This window comes from Cupressus sempervirens, chromosome 6 (genome assembly GCF_028749045.1).
Source record: "Cupressus sempervirens isolate cs-2001-9-10 chromosome 6, ASM2874904v1, whole genome shotgun sequence".
Classification (NCBI taxonomy): Eukaryota; Viridiplantae; Streptophyta; class Pinopsida; order Cupressales; family Cupressaceae; genus Cupressus; species Cupressus sempervirens.
Window position 1 is genome coordinate 209,486,247 of NC_143123.1, and position 17,999 is coordinate 209,504,245.

Genomic DNA, 17,999 nt, shown 5'->3' on the forward strand with positions numbered 1-17,999 from the left:
TGGATCAATAGGGGTTGTTTTGAGTTTTAATGCACGCCATTGCCTTTGGAGACTACTTTTTTGGCATTCTCATGTCAAATTCGACCTTTTATTGCTCATTAATATTTGTTGAATGCAAGTATGGAAGAAGTCAAAAAGTTGTTTGAAAATCTGGATTTGAGGAAGAATTGGTCTTCAAAATTTATAAATCTTGCTATTTTGGCTCATAACCTCCAAGTAAATGAACATTTTCAAACTTGCTCATCAATTCATGCTTATCTTGCTATTTTCATACATATTATGGCTTGTTATTGCACATTTGTCCATATATATGCCATGAATAGTGCATTTTTCCTTTATATATGATGAAATGGTTCATTTTCATGTTTTTGGTTTTTTTCCAAACTCCAAATTCGAATTTGCATATTGAAGTGATTTGCTTGTTGACATGTTTGAGTCTTTTGCCAAAGGTACGTTCTTCTTTTGAAATTTGTTTTTGTGTTTTGTGTGTTTGCTTTTCGGTTTTTTCTTCATTTTTGGAAAAGTTGCAAGTTCTTTCCTTAGAAATTGAGCATGTTTCATTTCGCTCCATCTTCCATTTCATGCGAGAGCACCATCACATTCCATTTCCATCTTTCTATGTCACAACACTTTGCATCTCATGCGATTACATGTATTTTCATTCATCATCCGCACGAACATATAATCTCATTTTTCATTTCCATTACCACTCATCTCACTTTCCGCATCCAATCATACGTCATGATTACATGAAAAGTCTTTTACATGTAATTGCATCTCTAGAACCCATTTTTGACTAAAAGTTACTTTTGAAAGGTCAAAAAATGCCATGTGCATGTTTTCCCATGTATTTGGACTTTACCTTTCCACAAAGACAACTATAAAGTTCACTTTGCCTCAAGGTACATTGCATTTCCATCTTTTCATATGCAATTACACTTCATGAGCAAAATACATGTAATTTCATCATTCCATGTCATAAAGCATTTCATCTAATCCTTCACACGCACTTACATGTAAGCTCATTCTCTATCCGCATTTGCATGTCATCTCACTTTCCATTTCTCATTACCTGTTGCATTTACATGTAATCCACTTTCCATGCAATGACATCTTGAAAGCCCAAGTCAATTTTTAAAGTCAAGTGCCTTCATTCACACGCATTCCCATGCATTCGATTTTCATGTTTCAAAGCATATCCATCCTTTCAAGTCTAACTTTGGCCCTTTCCATCCAAATACATATGATTTCGGTTCATTTCCAGCCATCATATGTGTTCCATAAGTATCTAATCCATACTTCGAATACCCACTCCTCATGGATTTGTCATTGTAACTCAAATCTCAAAGCTTTCATGAATTCAATCCCATTGAAACTTTCATGTTGTGGCAAGTCAACATATGCCCAGATTTCTATTAAGAATGAAGACATCCAGTAAAGAAGGCATTCTTCAAAAAAGCAGTAATTCATTTTGTATCCATTTTCCTAATGGTTGTTTGAGAACTTGAGTTCGTGTGGGAATGCACCAAGCACTTTGTTTGAAAAAAAAAGAGAGCAAGTTTCAGATGCTTGTCGGAAAGTTGTTTTGAGTTTACATTCAGATACCATCGAGAAGGTTTTTAAAGTTTCAGAGACTTCATAATATGTCAATCTACAAAGGAGAATTCACGACAACTTGAATGAGAAAAAGCTTGATCACAGCAAGTTTTCAAATGTTGGCAAACAATTCATCAAAGAGAATTAGAGGCTATCAAAAGATGCAACACCATGGTTATCAAGGTGAATGCAGTGGCACAAAATACAAGAACTTCCAATCCTATGATCATCCGGGATTGCTTTGCCAAGTACAAGGCCCTTCAGAACAGTCCCTAGGATTGTTTCCTTCTCTTCCATCTTCTTTCTTCTTCTTTCATGTTTGTAGTTGGAGAGGATGCATTGCATGAAAGGATGTAATTACATGTAATGCGAGTTGCATGTGCAGCTGCATGCAACCCAATAATTTCTCTTTTAGTTAGACTAAGTCAAAGTTGGTTGAGTTGCTCCCACTTTTTCCTCCATCTTTTTCTCAACTCCTGTGTCTATATAAAGAAGTGCCACCTCATTGTAAAAATCATCTTTTGTTGTATGCAAGAAATCTCTACCACATTTGTGCAAGCATAACTTTGATTGTGTAGTACGAATTTGGGAGAAAAGTGAATAAAAGAAACAATTGGATTCGAAGCTTTGACTGGAAGCAATTGTGATAGAGCAAATTAGAAGCTTTGACTGTAATTTGTGCATGTTGTCTTTGATTCGTGTTATTATTGTGTGTTCAATAATAGAGCATAGTGATTTAAGAAGGAATCGGAGCCGAAGCTTTGACTAGGAGCGGTTGTGGCAATACATAGACTAGGAGCTTTGACTGTAGTTTGTATTACCATCTCAAATTCACGAAAAATAGTCAGAATTCCCTACTTCTGGAAGTCTTTGTGCCCTAATGGTAGAGGTTATTCTTATAGAATAGGTTAATACAGAACTTAGAGCCAAACTGGTACACTTTCAGCTTGCCTTTGAGTTAGTGTTGGTTTATCGGTATCATCGTTTACAACTTTAGATAGAAGTGTAGTTTGAGGTTTCATCTTGCCCATTACTCGCTCCATGGGTAAGTGGATTATTTCCTAAAAGATAAGAGAAAAGAATATTAGTAACACCCCTTACAAAATCTCTCAACATTTTGCTTACCTTGAGTTGATCCAAGGAACAGTGAGAAGAGGGAGTCTTCCCTTTAAGGTAGGAGAGACTATGTCTCACACGTTGTGGCTGGTCATTCTATTTTGCGACTCGATTTAACCCAAAACTATCAGTTGCAAAATATCCACCCAACAAAATTACAGTAGCAAAGGGTATAACGGCCCTTCTTTAGCAATTGTCAGCTATGTTGGTGCTAGCCTAGTCTTGCATGGTCCCGAGGGCTAGTGAGGAGTTCAGAGGGATCTTGGAGTGATTTGGCCTATTCATTCCTAGTTTGAGGCCAATTGGAGTTTGTTTGTGGGGTCTTTGGATGGAATTACTATTTATAGCAAGTTGACTGGGCATCAGAGTTGGCATATTTCTAATGATTGGACTTGAAGCTTCACGTCGAGAGCTTTTCGACAAGCTGTCACTTGCTTCATTTCGAGTCCGATTGATATATTATTTTAATGCGTGAAGTTTATTAAAGTAGCATTTAAATTAAATGTTAAAATGATAAAGTGTTACTTTAATATTATTTTTTTTGGGTTGTCTGTTTGAGAGGGGATGCTCAAGGGAGACATGTTATTTAATATTATTTTATTTTAAATCACTTTATCCCACAGTGCTTGTGAAAAGTGGGTCAACCCTATGAAGTGGAAATAAATGGAGAGCTGGTGGCCATTATTCAAGGGGGAATATGAGAAGAAAATTGATGTGTGAGTTGCACATCCATTCTTGGCATTAGAGGACGTCTATCCTCTCTTGTGACATTTTGGATGTCATTCCCTTGGGGTTTGGCCTTTGGAATCCATTATTATCAGCTTCATTATCAAGCAGATTGGGCGGGTTTCCAGCGATAGGCAAATTTGATGTTTTGCTCATATCTTCTTCATTACTCATCCGACGCTTATGCTACTTTGAGGGAATGATTTTATTGAAGATATTGGACAAAATACTATAGCAGCACTGTTCACGCAGGTACTGTTCATGTGGCACTATTCACGCAGTTACTATTCATGTCATTGTAGCAGCAGGTTTAAATAACATTTTCTCGAGCATTATGTCAATAATATTGGAGCAATTAGTGAGTTGATAATCTGCCATGTATTTGATTTTATTAATTTCTGAACATAACATCTTATCAGCAGTAATACAATTTCCAATTTGTATATCATTGTACTTTCTTTTTGTTCATGTTGTGTGATTTTCAATTCCATGCAAGCAAACATTACAAACATCCAATTTCCGAAGTCATTAGGGATTAAATTAGTAAACGGAGGAATAAGGAGTTGGATGCAAATTCCTATCAGCGGTTGTTCAGTTTTTGGGCATTTAAGGGTGCCCATTACAGAGGGAGAGTCGATTGATAGTTTTGAATCTGTGCAATCCATGATTTGTTATGGCTACAATTTTCTTTAAGTGGACAACTATAAGAGAACATTCATAGAAGACATAAGAGAAGTGGAACCAGAGGTTGAAAGCAAATTCGAGTGGATGGATGCTTGATGGATTTGCTATTAGGATCAGATTAATGTGACTATGGTGGCGTTGTTAATGTCACTATCCGGAAAGCCTCGCGCAGATATGTATTTTCCATATTAAAACAAATGTTAGAACTCATCAATGAGACTATTGACTTTGGGAGGACTAAGTTGTTCATGGAATTAAGACCAGTGTTATCAAACACACAAGGATGAAGACAATGGAGATTCCACAGGCTATAAGTCTGATCCTTTGCACGAGATAGGCATCGTTAGAGATCATAGACCAAATTATTATGACTGACTTCTAGGTGCCAAATTTAATGTTATCAAGCACAGGATTTCATCTTACTTCCTTCAGTCCTCAATACATATTGTGTGTAAATGCATAACAAATATCTGGAAGAAGGAATAAGGCTTGGATGGGTTGAAGGCTCCTATCATACATGCTCAGTCATGGGGCAAGATAAGCCGATGTTATGAAAATGACAAGAAATATTGCTTTAAAGATTGATCGAATTACCCATTCATTACATGTGGAATAAGAAAGACTAGAAATTATAAATAAGAATTAATGATACAAAAATTGCATGGTTGCTTTCTCCGATGAGATAGAAATCTCCCATGTCGCATGTTGATGGAATCAACTATGGGACTCACTGTGTAAACTGAGTCAAATTTATAGTCGTTGGAATAATTATCCTTATCAAGGATTACATTTGGCTCCAGATGTGCAGTAGCCACGAGTGACAGTAAATGATGGTAGAAACTATGAGACGTATTTCAGTTTTACAGCTGCAACTATGTAATAGATCTTATAATAAAATTATGAGAGTTTTCAAAGTTGTTGACCAAGAAGTTGACAGTTTATCATACTTTAGAAGAGAGAATATTAATTTTCTTGCTAGCATCCTCCCAACACATAGTCATGTGATATTCTCTATGATAAATCAGAACTATGATACCGAATTCTAGTTGGTTATGATGACTTCTTAGAAGTGGAAGAAAATAGTGATATTATTATGTGGAGTAAGTAATATCTTGAGCAATCTCATTTACATCGAAATTGTGCAAATGGCCTCATTATATTTTTGAGATAGCAAATGTGTTGCAAGGGACTTTCCTTTTGTTTTGATGTCCATTGTTATTAGGAACACCTACGTTGTCTTCCCAACTCACAAAAACCATCCACATCCATGTCCATGGGCACGAACGTTGCTTGTAATGTTATTGGTGTTGCGATTTTCTTTTCAACCTTGCACTGCTTCTAAAGACAATAGTGCGAAGACTTTGGGAGAAAGTGATTGGGTTGCTATCTATGTGCTTCATGTTTTGTTGCAAGGCATTTAATTGCCAGTTCATTACAATCTTCAAGACCACCAATGAGAAGGCCACGTTATTCTTGAATGCATCCATTGCAGAGCTATGTAGGATTGAATCACTTGGGCTAATTTTGTAATAACCCCAAGTGGTTATAACTTTAACAAACACCAAACTTCTTCACAAATTAGTTACTTGACATTTTTTCAAACACTTTACAAGCAAGCTCAATACCAATGTAGTATCAACTATCACAATTATATCTTGATTCGCTAATGGATATTCTACAAGTTATTGTCTTTCAGGTTATTAAGAATGATAACATGAAGAACTTGGAATGAGCAATAATAAGTTCTGGAAATGAACTATGACAGTTCTAGATTTTTGCACATTTTTAATTGTCAAAAATGCAATAACATAAGTTCAGTTTTACACATAAGAGAGTTGTGATTACAATGGCACTTGGAAAACATAATCCCTAAAGTCAAATTTCAGTATAATACCACCCAACTCCCTAATACCTCCTTCATACGATGACCAATGATCATTCCCGACACCGAAACCATCCAGGAACAAGTAGTAATAACAAACTACCTCCTAAGACAACCAAACATGGCCACTGTCTTTGTTGTGGGAGCCTCTAAATCTCAACCGCAGCCCTCAAAATTGCTATCACAGACTTCTTTTAATGGACGCAGGCCCTAAAATGACACTCACAGGTCCTAGAAATGTAAACGCAGGACCCCAGTTGCATTCGCAGGGGTGGTATGGTGAATCACAAGCCTATGGAAATAGGCACAAGTATGATTCTAGTGTATGTTGATCACAATAAATGCAAATCTTTGCCTCAAAAGGATGACAACCACTAAGAACATGTACAGGCGCCTCTAATTTCAAATGCAAATATGATAAATTAAATGAAGCCACAAAAGTATCTCCCAACATGAATTGCCTTCTCAAATTCAATAGAAGCTTCAAACAGTAGAGAAGCAAGCAATTTTCTATATCTTTGCAACTAAATTGCAAATTGATTGCCAATGCAGTTCTCAGGAACAAACCCTTATACCTTAGCAAGGGCATTAAAAATCAGAACATCAGAAATGTCACCAAGACAACAAAGCAAATAAGATAATCTATTAATTGGATGTCATTCTCATCAAATGAGCTCATATTTAAAACCCCTATGGATACAAAGTTTCCTAAATGCAACTTCACTTGAGAAGCTTCACCAACATAACATAATTTTATAACATTATTATAATAAATATGAACTCATAAAATAAATAGCCCCATCCGATGTAGGTGACGAACAATTGCTAGTGCCACCATCTGCACTACCAAATATGGCAACTACCTGAATTTGACTTACTAAAAATAGAAGTACATAACTGAGACCCCCAGATCACCTTGTCAACTCACTAGGGTCGCTGTAATCAACACAATCAATCCACTGTAGGAGCTCATAAAAAATGGGGACATTACACATTTGGCAAGAACTGTGTTTTGGAGCTGCTGAAAAAGACCTGCGTTTGCATGGATTGTGTAACAAACTGAGCAATCCTTCTTAAGAGAAAAACATCAACTTTTTAAACAATTGACTTTTGTGAATTCAAAGGTTCCAAAAAGAAGTTTCCAATATTTGATATGATGTAGAATTGTTCAGCGATATAAGAGTGGGAATTTTACATTGTGGGGGGAATAGTAACCAATACTCCATTTCCAAATCAAAGCATCAAAGGGGAGATATGAAAGAAGAGACACTATTAGAGTTCTAGTTTGAATCATCAAAGGGGAGATGTCTCTTAAACAATCTAAGAAGGTGTTTTCTAATTTGATGTATATGGACCTTCATTAAAGCAACTTCTATCAAGGACGTTGATTTACACGAGTATTTATCTACTCGTTGTACTCTCTCTTATTTGTATTTCTATACATACTATAAGAGCTATTTGCCTTAATCTTTTCCTTTGTCTCTATGGATGTTCTTACAAGGAAAGAAGAATGGTACATTAGGCATGCTACCAAATATTGTACAAGAATCTATCTTATGGTAGTAGCTCTAAAGAAGTTTTGATCTAGGATTCATGAATCATGCGATGTTCATGCTAGATAAATTGAGGCTATTGCAAAAAGATATCTTCTATGATCAAAATTATGAGTATCCTTCTATAACAAGAGGGAGTTTCATACATCTGTCAAAAGTAGACTCAGAAGTCAAGAGGTTGATGCATGAACTTGGAGCTTCAGATTGGAGCCACTTCAGCATGAATGTCTAATGTAACCATACCTGGCAATAAACCCGTAGTTTATTACATTCACTCATGTTACTATGGAATCAGACAAATACATTTGTGTATGGGAAGTTTCTCTTGTGAACAGTTGTGATTACTAAACTAATAAATCATGTGCCAAGTGTTGAGTCCCTTGGAACAAGATATTTTCCATGATTGGAGTATATGAACAGGACATGCCTCCGTGACAAAGGAAGCAGCTTAAGGATCTACATCTGTTGACATTTAATGATATTGATTCAGAGGGAGTAGAGCATGTTGAAATGGTTTCTCTAATTCTCAGTTGAGGTACATTATCACTGAAGAAAAGACGACCAACATTCTCACCAAGCCTCATGCTAGAGAGTTCTATGTACTTCCAGAACAAGCTTGATACGTTGGAGAATGAAGCCTTAGCTGAAAAGGAACTTCAACATCAGTGATGTATTATGTGTATCCTTGCATATTCTTTTCCTTGAGAGAGAAGTTCGAGGCCATAGCGGATCCACCCTCAAATATGGTTCATGGTGGATATCATGTGTGAGACACCATGACCACCATATGAGAGAATTTGTGGTGACTTCGTGTAGAATCTTTTATTGTCATGTGTGTGACTCCATGACTTTATGGGCCCCCTGTGTACATTATTGAAAGGTGGCAATCTTTCAAATAATATACACTTGTATCTAACATTATAAGATGACGACTTTACAATGTTCACTATCTATATGAATATCATGTGACTTGATATTCGTGGACTTGTCATGATAGTTAGTATCTCTTGAACATTTTGGTAGATATCATGAGACTTGATATCGATTACAGGTTATTATGTTCTCTATGAGATAAACTCATGGTTGATATGCCATGAGCTATTATGGTAGACATCATGAGATGTGATGTCAGTGCACATACTATAACTTGGATATATGTAAGAAGAATTTCATGTGATCTCATATTCTTGAGCACATTATATCTTCTGATATCACAAGTTAGGTGATATCTTCTTTCACAATAGATGAATTTATTGTGATATATATATACTTGGTTAGATTCTTTATCTTCCCTAGCTAAGAGGGAGTGTTGAAGTATTAGTGTTGGTCAAATAAATTAGATGATAATATAATATTGATTGCTCGTATCATGCATACATAATACATTGTACTTATATTATTATATACAGATATATAAAGTACATATCATTATATTATTATTCACCAAATCTGTTATCCTTCTCCAAGTATATCTTTGATCTGTTCATACGGATCTATTATTTGACATTTCATGATCTCCTATAGAGATCGGCAACATTATGCTGAGGTTTGATTAAAATCAAACTAAATAAAAGACACCAATTAGAGATTGGTTTATTTGCATAACTCATTATATTTTGTGAAGAGACGGGTCTTGTGTGGACATGTGTCCTCTTTGAGCAGACACATCCACCCAAGACATGTCTCTCTATTAAGATATATATACTTACACCCGGCCAGGCAAGAGAACAATAGAAATCAATAAATGTTTTGCCTTTTGAGGATTGAATACAACCAGTTCAGATTCAGACCTGTGAATTTATATTCAGTAACCTTCAATACTGATTTGGCATTATCTTCAACAAGGGTGAATCCACAGTACCTAATTGCAGAGAGTGGAGCAAGGGATCTCACCTCGCACTTCTCTCACAGAGAAGAACTCATTAACAAGGCATTTCACATTGAACTTCTCGCGCGGAGAAGAACTCATTAACAACAAGTATAAGAATGACTGAGAATCTCTCTCAACGAAGACTCCCTCTCAGCAGGTTTAACTTTGATCATCAGAATAAGATAGCTGATTTCAATAAGCTTGCAAAGAATTAGGCATCTCCCTCTGTCACATAACCTCCCTCTAAAACTGAAAAGTCTCCCTCTAAATATGATCTTCCTCTTTTAATGAAGATATGTATCATCAATCCCATGACTGCAACCAGCATTCTCATGATCATTATTCTCTCATCATGTTAGTGCTTCTTGATTCATCCTGCAATCAAAGATAGAAATCAATGCCATACACTATTCCCAGGAATATAACAAAAAAATCAAGATCTATAGTCAAAGGTATGAACATAGAATACTTCTTTCTTTGTAGTCTAGTTTTCCTTTGAATTCATGCATTTTTCCTCATTGCCATCAGCAACCTCCTATTATAGATACATTTCCCAATTTGAATCCTTTACACAAATCTTGTTAGTATTGATGCCAAGTGCCATCTAAGATAGTGTGACACACGTATCCCAAATCATCACTGCTACTGACATCTCCAAAGAATATTGAATGTCACAAATAATATCTTCTTGTGTACATCATAATTATGAAAAAAACTTGCAGAGCTTAGAGACCTCATCAAAATGATAGAAAAATGTTACTATAATATGATCTTCTTTAGGAAATGTCTCGACTTCTCATCAATTTCTGACAGAACCAACTTTTATTTTCAAAATAATCTCAGCTTACACAAGACCACTGAATCAAAATAATAATATAGGCTTGTGATAAAGAAACCGATACACATGATAGTCCTTTTTGCCATCCAATATTGTCATTATAGATGTGAACGGACTCCAACAATATGAAGTGACACCAGTCATAATAAACATTTAAGGAAACATAAACAATCACTGATGCAGAAGAGAATCCACTCTCTTTACAACCTTCAAAATGACCAAGAATGACAAGTGCCAGAAAACATATGAACCTATTTTATCACAATGATAAAACGGATACTACCGGATACATAACTGCCAAAAATAATAAATACTTATAAATTCAAATCTGATGCGAACAAAATCACTTGCCGTAAAGAAGAGTAATTTGCTGCAAAGAAAAGAGTAACCAACGTCAATGGTAGAATCATAATTGGTGGAATTTGCTAGAATAAAGAACCTGGAGTCAAGTCAGTGACCACAGGGCACAAGTAAGGAGAACAGTGAACGTATTATGCTGACAGGACAGAACCCGTGACAAGAGGCCACTCAACATCATAAATAAGAAAAGAAAAAATGATGACAGCAATCTCACACAAGAGCAGAAAAACTAAGAAAGGGCAACACTCCATATGATATCTTTCAAGAGACAATAGCAAATACCACACAAACAACAACAGTAGGAACATGCCTGGAACCTGGGAAAGGAGTTCCAAGAGATGATCCATACCTTCTTCTTTTAAGTCAGACACACGTGATACCAAAAAAACAAGAGACCCGAATAATAAACGGTGTCTGTGAACAATAAAACACCTGAAAGATGGAGAAACGACATCAAGACCAAAATACATCATCAAGATAAATGAAGACGATTTAATAAAATCATCATCAGCAACATGATGCAACATAGGTTCCAAGAGATGATCCATACTGTAATAACCCCAAAATAAACATATATCGAATATAAAATATATATGTATTTTTTAATTTCTCTTAGAAAATATTTAATTAAATACATATGTAATTTCCTAAATCAAATAATATATTTATTTATTTATTTTTCTTAGAAAATATATGTGATTAAATTAATATTTATTTGTTTAATAAATAAACAAAATCATAAATATGAAATTTGTTTAATAATTATTTGCTTAAATATTTACTATTTAAAACATACGCTACAAGTAATACCTAATGAATAAATGACTCAATTATTATAAACCTATATATGAATTCGTTTTCATAGACGATGAAGAATTAAATCTATAAATAAAATAAAGTTATTGTAAACCGTGAGGCGCAACTGGTCAAAGCGACCATTCACGACATTCACCTTTTACTTAGAGGGAATAGTCGTTTCTTCCCAGGAGGCCATCAACCCATCTTCGGAGCGTGAACGTTAAGCCTCCAGACACTGTCAACGTGAACACATCTGCAGGGAAATTCGAACAGACAAAATCGCAAAAGCATTTCGGTTAAAGTGAAGGGACGACACATCCACATAAGCGATGCTAGGCATACATTCACATACAGCTACGTTGGCCATCTTTCTAGAAGGGGAAGAACAATGTCGAAACTTATAACTAGATTATCAAATTAGATAGCCGACAGAAGCCAGTATTGATGGAAATAGGTGGAGAAATACAACGTAATACCAAACTGTACAAACCGATAATAGTAGTAATAGTGAATTAAAAATCCAGAGATATAGCCACCATTCGGAGATTGCCAAAGGTATTAAATATTTGGACTTCAAAACTTCGATTATATATAAGGTTACCAATCAGAGATTGGTAATCCTATGTGTAAGATGGGAATTTGATAGTTCTCATAGAGACGAAATGAGGATTTGGTAGAGGGCATTCCTCAGAGTGTTGAATGTCACTTTAGAGAATTTAAGGAGAGATTTGTAGAGGATATCTTAGAGGCAATGTACATTGTAGAGGTTAATCATATGCATATGTTAGAGACTAGAGACTTGGTTAGAGATGGGATCTCTATCAAGTAGTGTTATTGAGAGATTCCAAAAAGAGGCCTTAGGAAGGGCAGTCTTCATATGAAGATCACCTAACCGAGAAGTTATTCTCATTAGAGGGTTAGGCGATTTGAGAAGAGTTCCCTTTCCGAGGATTAGGAAGGGTTAGCAAGGGGTAGTATTTAGGTTACACTAAGCCAATTCCATTTCTCTAACATGCTTTAATATATTTTTTCTATGTTGTACTAATGGTTTGTTGTAGGTTTCAGCATTCATCTTTTAATTTGGACGTGGGGACATTACACATACCTTCTTCTCTTAAGTCAGACACACGAGATACCAAAAACAAGAGACCCGAATAATAAATGGTGTTCGTGAAGAATAAAACACCTGAAAGATGGAGAAACGACATCAAGACCAAAATACATCATCAAGATAAATGAAGACGATTTAATAAAATCATCATCAGCAACATGATGCAACATAGGTTCGATATCAAGAAAATTGGACACGAACACGATATTAGGCCTGCACACAAAAATGCAAATGTGGTGAAGGAACATTGACACATACAGTGCATGTAGAAGCATTAGAGATCGAATGGAGAAACAACTCCCAATCAAACAAAATCAAATATATAACTAGACCATCGTCGCAGATAGGTCTAAGGCGGTTCGGCACAGATAAAAGATAATAAAACAAAAATTCTTCTCAAGCTACATATTCAACATTCTTTCATGAATTGTTATCAAACTTGCTCTAATACCAAGTTAATGTTTTTCCTAGAAAATAAAGATAAGCAGCAATAAAAGGTAGAATAAAATTGCACAATAGACATGAGATTCTCTTGGGAAAACCTTTCCACTTGAAGGGAAAAACCTAGCCACACCACAAAAATATCACTTTTATTGATAACAAAAAATGTTTAAGTACAATGCTTTCCACTTTATGTCATATATATAAAGAATTGAGAGACTCATAACACAACTGAAGGTCTCTTCAATTTCTAAAAACAAGTCTTCATATTTCCAAATGCATGCCTCTTCACAAGATGCATGACACACGTCTCTTCATATAATATTATTTCAAATAAATATCTTAAACACAATACTTAGGAATTATCTCAATTTCAATATAAAGTAAAATTAGAGATAAAGATCTCTATCACAGCTACAATCTTCAACAATTTGAAATTGACCAATCACTTTTCTTAATATTAAATACCTATTTTTAATATAGTTGATGCCTTTTTTCTTCTTGATAATCGTTGTTTTTAATGTTTTGTATGCTAGCCTTCACATAAGACAATTTTATGTCTTTTCAGAAATAAGACAAAATTAATTTTGTCTTCTGCCTTTCATCATAATCACTGCAAACAACTATACAAATCTGTTCTTGCTTTAAAAAACTGCAAACAACTATACAAATCTGTTCTTGCTTTAAAAAACATTTTCATTACTGCAATATTAACTTCATTACTTATTCTATAATATCATTGTTTGCTTTGTATGATTAATGTATTCTTGTTTCTCATCTTCAAGGTTTGTATTAATATAGTACTCTCCATTTCTTTATGCCACCTTCTTGACAGGGACACTACTTTTAACAATCTTGACAGATGCCTTTGACATCAAATACAATAATCCTCCATTCATATTTTTACTTTTGACAAAGATCTTATTTTTAAAAATAATAGATAAGTCTTCTAGACTTATTTTCATTTATGACACCAATAACAAAAAATATTTTTTGTTAGGCAAGAATCTACAACGCAATGATAAATTGTGAACCTCTTATATGGGAGGTGTTCAGTTCAAGTCTACTCGAACTTAACAAATAATAATAATAATAATTAATCTTGACTTTGACCTCTTACCAATAAAAAAACATATTATTTCTTGCCTTCTTCACATCAATGACAACATCTCCAACACTTGAATATAGTATCAACCTCATTTTCTAACATATTCATTCTCACGTAGAGCTCTACCATATCAACCTTAACACTTCCCTCTTCAACTTCATTCTCCAGATCATTTTGAGCACCGTCCTCTTCTTGAGCAATCTCCATCTTCTCGTTCTTAGAATTCCCTTTTTTAGGGTTGCCTTCAGAATTCCACCTCTTCGTCCTACTCCTTGTTCACGTTCCTCATCTTCACTATCTTCTTCGTACAAGGGTTCATATTTTTCTTGATATGTGCTGTCTCATCATCAAATACAATCTTTTTCCTTTGTTTTGTGGGACGAAGGAGACTTTTGCTATTCTGACAGATCTTTGGCTCCCAGTTTGTGAACCCTCTTCGTCTTATTTGGTTTCCTTCTTCTTATGTTGCTTTCTTCTTCATTATCTTCAGTTATAGTAAGTGTAACCCCCTCAGTTTGGGATGCCTCCGAGGTATTTTTCTAGAATTGGAGGACCCTAGTAAATCGACGAAGGGTTTATGCATCTTAGGAGCTAATTGACCTGAGCGGAATGGGGACGAACAGGCTAGCTTTAGAAGCCGTAGCTGTATCTTTATAAAAGGCTTCAATCCCGCTTAATGTAAATGAGAGATTTTGTAATCTGGCCTACTTCTGAACTTGATTTATAAACTTGAATATTGTTGTTATTACAAAATCATGATTAGAGTAGGTTTGCTAAGTCTAGTAAATATATTTAAAGCTGCACTTTAATAGTAACAATGAACCCGTCGGGTGCAGTATTAGTGTACAATGTTATTTGCATGAAAAAAAAAATTTTGGCTATTTATTTAGCTTCAAACTTTTTGTTCAAGAATAACTATATTTGTTGAAGATTGAATGATATGTATAGTAATATTTGGCTCGGGACATAACAAGCAGGCCCCATTGTGATTCTGTTGTATCTGCAATTACATGTGAAAAGTACTACACTAATCCTGCCGAAGCGTGCTATAAATTAGTACTAAATACATGCAAGAAGCAACACATGATGCAAAACATTCAACACTATGATGCGTTTTTGCTTTCATGACACGAATTGGTCTCGAATCTTTCATCAAATTTGGCAGGACACAAAGGGGACCCTTGGAGGTCTGCTAAATCATGAAAACGGTGGTTTTTCTGTGCTGTTTCAGGCTTCTAGTGTGCACTTTCTATGTGTGCATTAACACATTAAAAAGTGTATAATTTAATTAATTTCTTGTTTTGCAGAAGCTCATAAGTGAACTCCATGTACCAGCCGTATTCACAGATTATTGTGAAGAAGCAGCATTTCTGGCTATCCGATGCATTAACAGTATCCATTTTGATCCTCTAGCACTACCTGTGAGTGTATTTACTTTTTAATGTTATGAATTATTATGTTTTTATCTGTATTATAAAAAAAAATTACAAACAAGTGTAAACTGGACAATGAATTGACTGTCTATGCATAGTGGATAGCATGGACTTCTGAAATGCGTTTGAATTTCTTATAGTGGGAGAACTTGTGGGTTTTGTGTATCCATAGCTTTTGATTTAGCATTTGTTTAATTCAAATAATCACGTCTGCCATGAGCAATTTCATTGGAAGTTTATTTTTCAGCAATCATTTGATTGGAAGTTGTATTACTAACAAAAATTTCCTGTTATTTGCAGCTTCAGATTAATCCATTCCGGCAAGCTATCATTATTGAAAATGCAGTACTAAACATTCCCACATATTCAAATTCCTTTCTTTTTGGGATGTGCTAAATTTGGAGAAAAATCTTATCGGCGGTAACGCTTGTCAACTAATCATTGCCATGATTCGCTTAAGTAGACATAAAATATGTTGAAACCCTATTTTTCTAGCAATTTCTGAAACTTGTAGATTTCGTTTTCTATAGTCTTTATTTTATCTTTGCAGAAATATAGTATAATTAATTAGTCTCAAAGCATGCGTATGAATTGGAGTTGTTTCTTTTGTGCTCTTGGTCCATTTGTAGGCGCTTTTCACGTAGATTCTTATCCTACAATATGGTTGGGCTATGATATAATTTGGATGCATTATTTTAGGAAATATATTGGATACAATTTGATAGATTTTGATGATTTTGATGTGCATGATTTCAATATTGTTATTCTGGTCTGACTTTTTTTTTAATTTGTTTTTCTTAATACGATTTGGTATAAATATAATATGACGAATTATTTTGTGTTTGTGTTTATGACATTCATTTATTAAATTTTTCATATTAGAAAGTATTGGATATTATTTGCTTTTAGGATATGAGCATATTTTAAACATTTCAATTGGAACTTCTAAAATGAATCTAATTTTACATCTCATTATCCTAGAGCATGTAATGGGCACCCCTGAATGTCCCAAAAAACTAAACCAAATTGCTGAAAGGAATTATGTCAAACAGTTTGCATTCAACCTCTTATTTCTCCGTTTAATGTTTTAAACCCCTTATAACTCCGAAAATCAAATGTTTATTTGTTTGTTGTGTTTTGTGCATGGAATTGGTATCATACAACATAAACAAGAAAGAAACTACAATAATATGCAAAGTGGAAATGAATTGTTGCCAATAAAATGGTATTTTCAAAATTCATAAAACCAAATACATGACAGATTTATCAACTCGCTAATTACTTCAGCATTATTGACATAATACTTCAGCTCATGCTTTCGAACTCGTTGTTACAGTGCCGCGTGAATAGTGCCGCATAAACAGTGCTGCTACAGTATTTTGTCCTTCAGTCAGTCCACTACCTTCGTAATATCATTCTTTCAAAGCGGCATAAGCATCAGACAAGTAGTGAAGAAGATATGAGCAAAATACCAAATCTGCCTGTAGCTGGAAATGCAACTAAACTGCCTGATAATGAAGCCGATAACAAAAAATTCCAAAAGCCAAACCCCAAGGGAATGACATCTAGAATGTTACAAGAGAGGATAAACGTCCTCAAATGCTAAGAACGAAGCTGCAACTCACACACCAATTTCTTCTCATAATCAACCCTCTCTAATGAAGCCACAAATGCTTCCTTTTATTCTATTTCCAAGGGTCCGCTCAACTCATACGGGCAATGTGGGATAAAAGATGTGTAATATATAAAACATATATTAAAATATCTCTTATGTTTCCCTTGCGTCCACATCCCCATAAAATAAACATTAAAGTAACACTTTAATATTTTACAATTAAATTAGACGTTACTTTAATAAAACTTCAGACATTAAAATGTATTAGCAATCGAACTCCGAATAATGCGAGTGATAGCTCATCGGAAAGCTCTCACCGAGGAGTATCAAATCCAATCACCAAAATTGACCTGCATTGTGTCCTACCGACTTAATAAAAATAGTATGCCTGAAACTGAGTAAATAAACTTCGTTTTGGCCCAAACTGGAAATGACTAGGCCAAAACACTCCAAGATCCCATTAAACCCTTCGTTAGACCTCGGGACCATGTAGAACAAGGCTAACGCACACACACTTGGTCAACTGCTAAAATGGGGACATTACAGTCCGCCCCCTTTGAAATTGCTTGTCCTCAAGCAATCTCAGTCCAGCCTGCTGAATAACCTGCTCACTCTCCCATGTAGAATCTTCCTCCGATAGGTCTTTCCATCTGACCAAATACTCCTTCACTATCTTGTTTCTAAGCTTCCTCTCTCTGGTGTCCAGAATAGCCTCGGGTACTAACACAAGCTTCCCCTCTTCATCCAAAGGGGGTAAATCTGCAAAAGGCACTACACTCTGACCAATGGCTTTCTGAAGCCTAGACACATGAAACACATTGTGCACTCGATTGCCCTCTGGAAGCTCAAGCTCATAGGCGACTTTGCC

At 35.1% G+C, this 17,999-nt stretch overlaps 1 protein-coding gene and 1 long non-coding RNA gene across 3 annotated transcripts in view; one reads left to right on the forward strand and one right to left on the reverse strand.

Moving 5' to 3' along the window:
- The window catches only part of LOC149551985 (zinc ion binding protein), a 254,443-nt gene extending 238,203 nt beyond the window's left edge, over positions 1–16,240 (forward strand). For both annotated transcript variants that reach the window (XM_089787477.1, XM_089787478.1), the window contains exons 10-11: positions 15,391–15,504; positions 15,817–16,240. In XM_089787477.1, the coding sequence (XP_089643603.1) occupies positions 15,391–15,504; positions 15,817–15,912 (210 nt within the window). In that variant the 3' untranslated portion in view covers positions 15,913–16,240. The remainder of the gene's footprint in view (positions 1–15,390; positions 15,505–15,816) is intronic.
- LOC149551990 (uncharacterized) lies at positions 9,291–10,476 on the reverse strand. The gene is made up of 2 exons (XR_016353345.1): positions 9,897–10,476; positions 9,291–9,802 (listed from the first exon to the last, which is right to left on the reverse strand). It is a non-coding gene; the product is annotated as an uncharacterized LOC149551990 (long non-coding RNA).
- Positions 16,241–17,999: the final 1,759 nt, after the last annotated feature.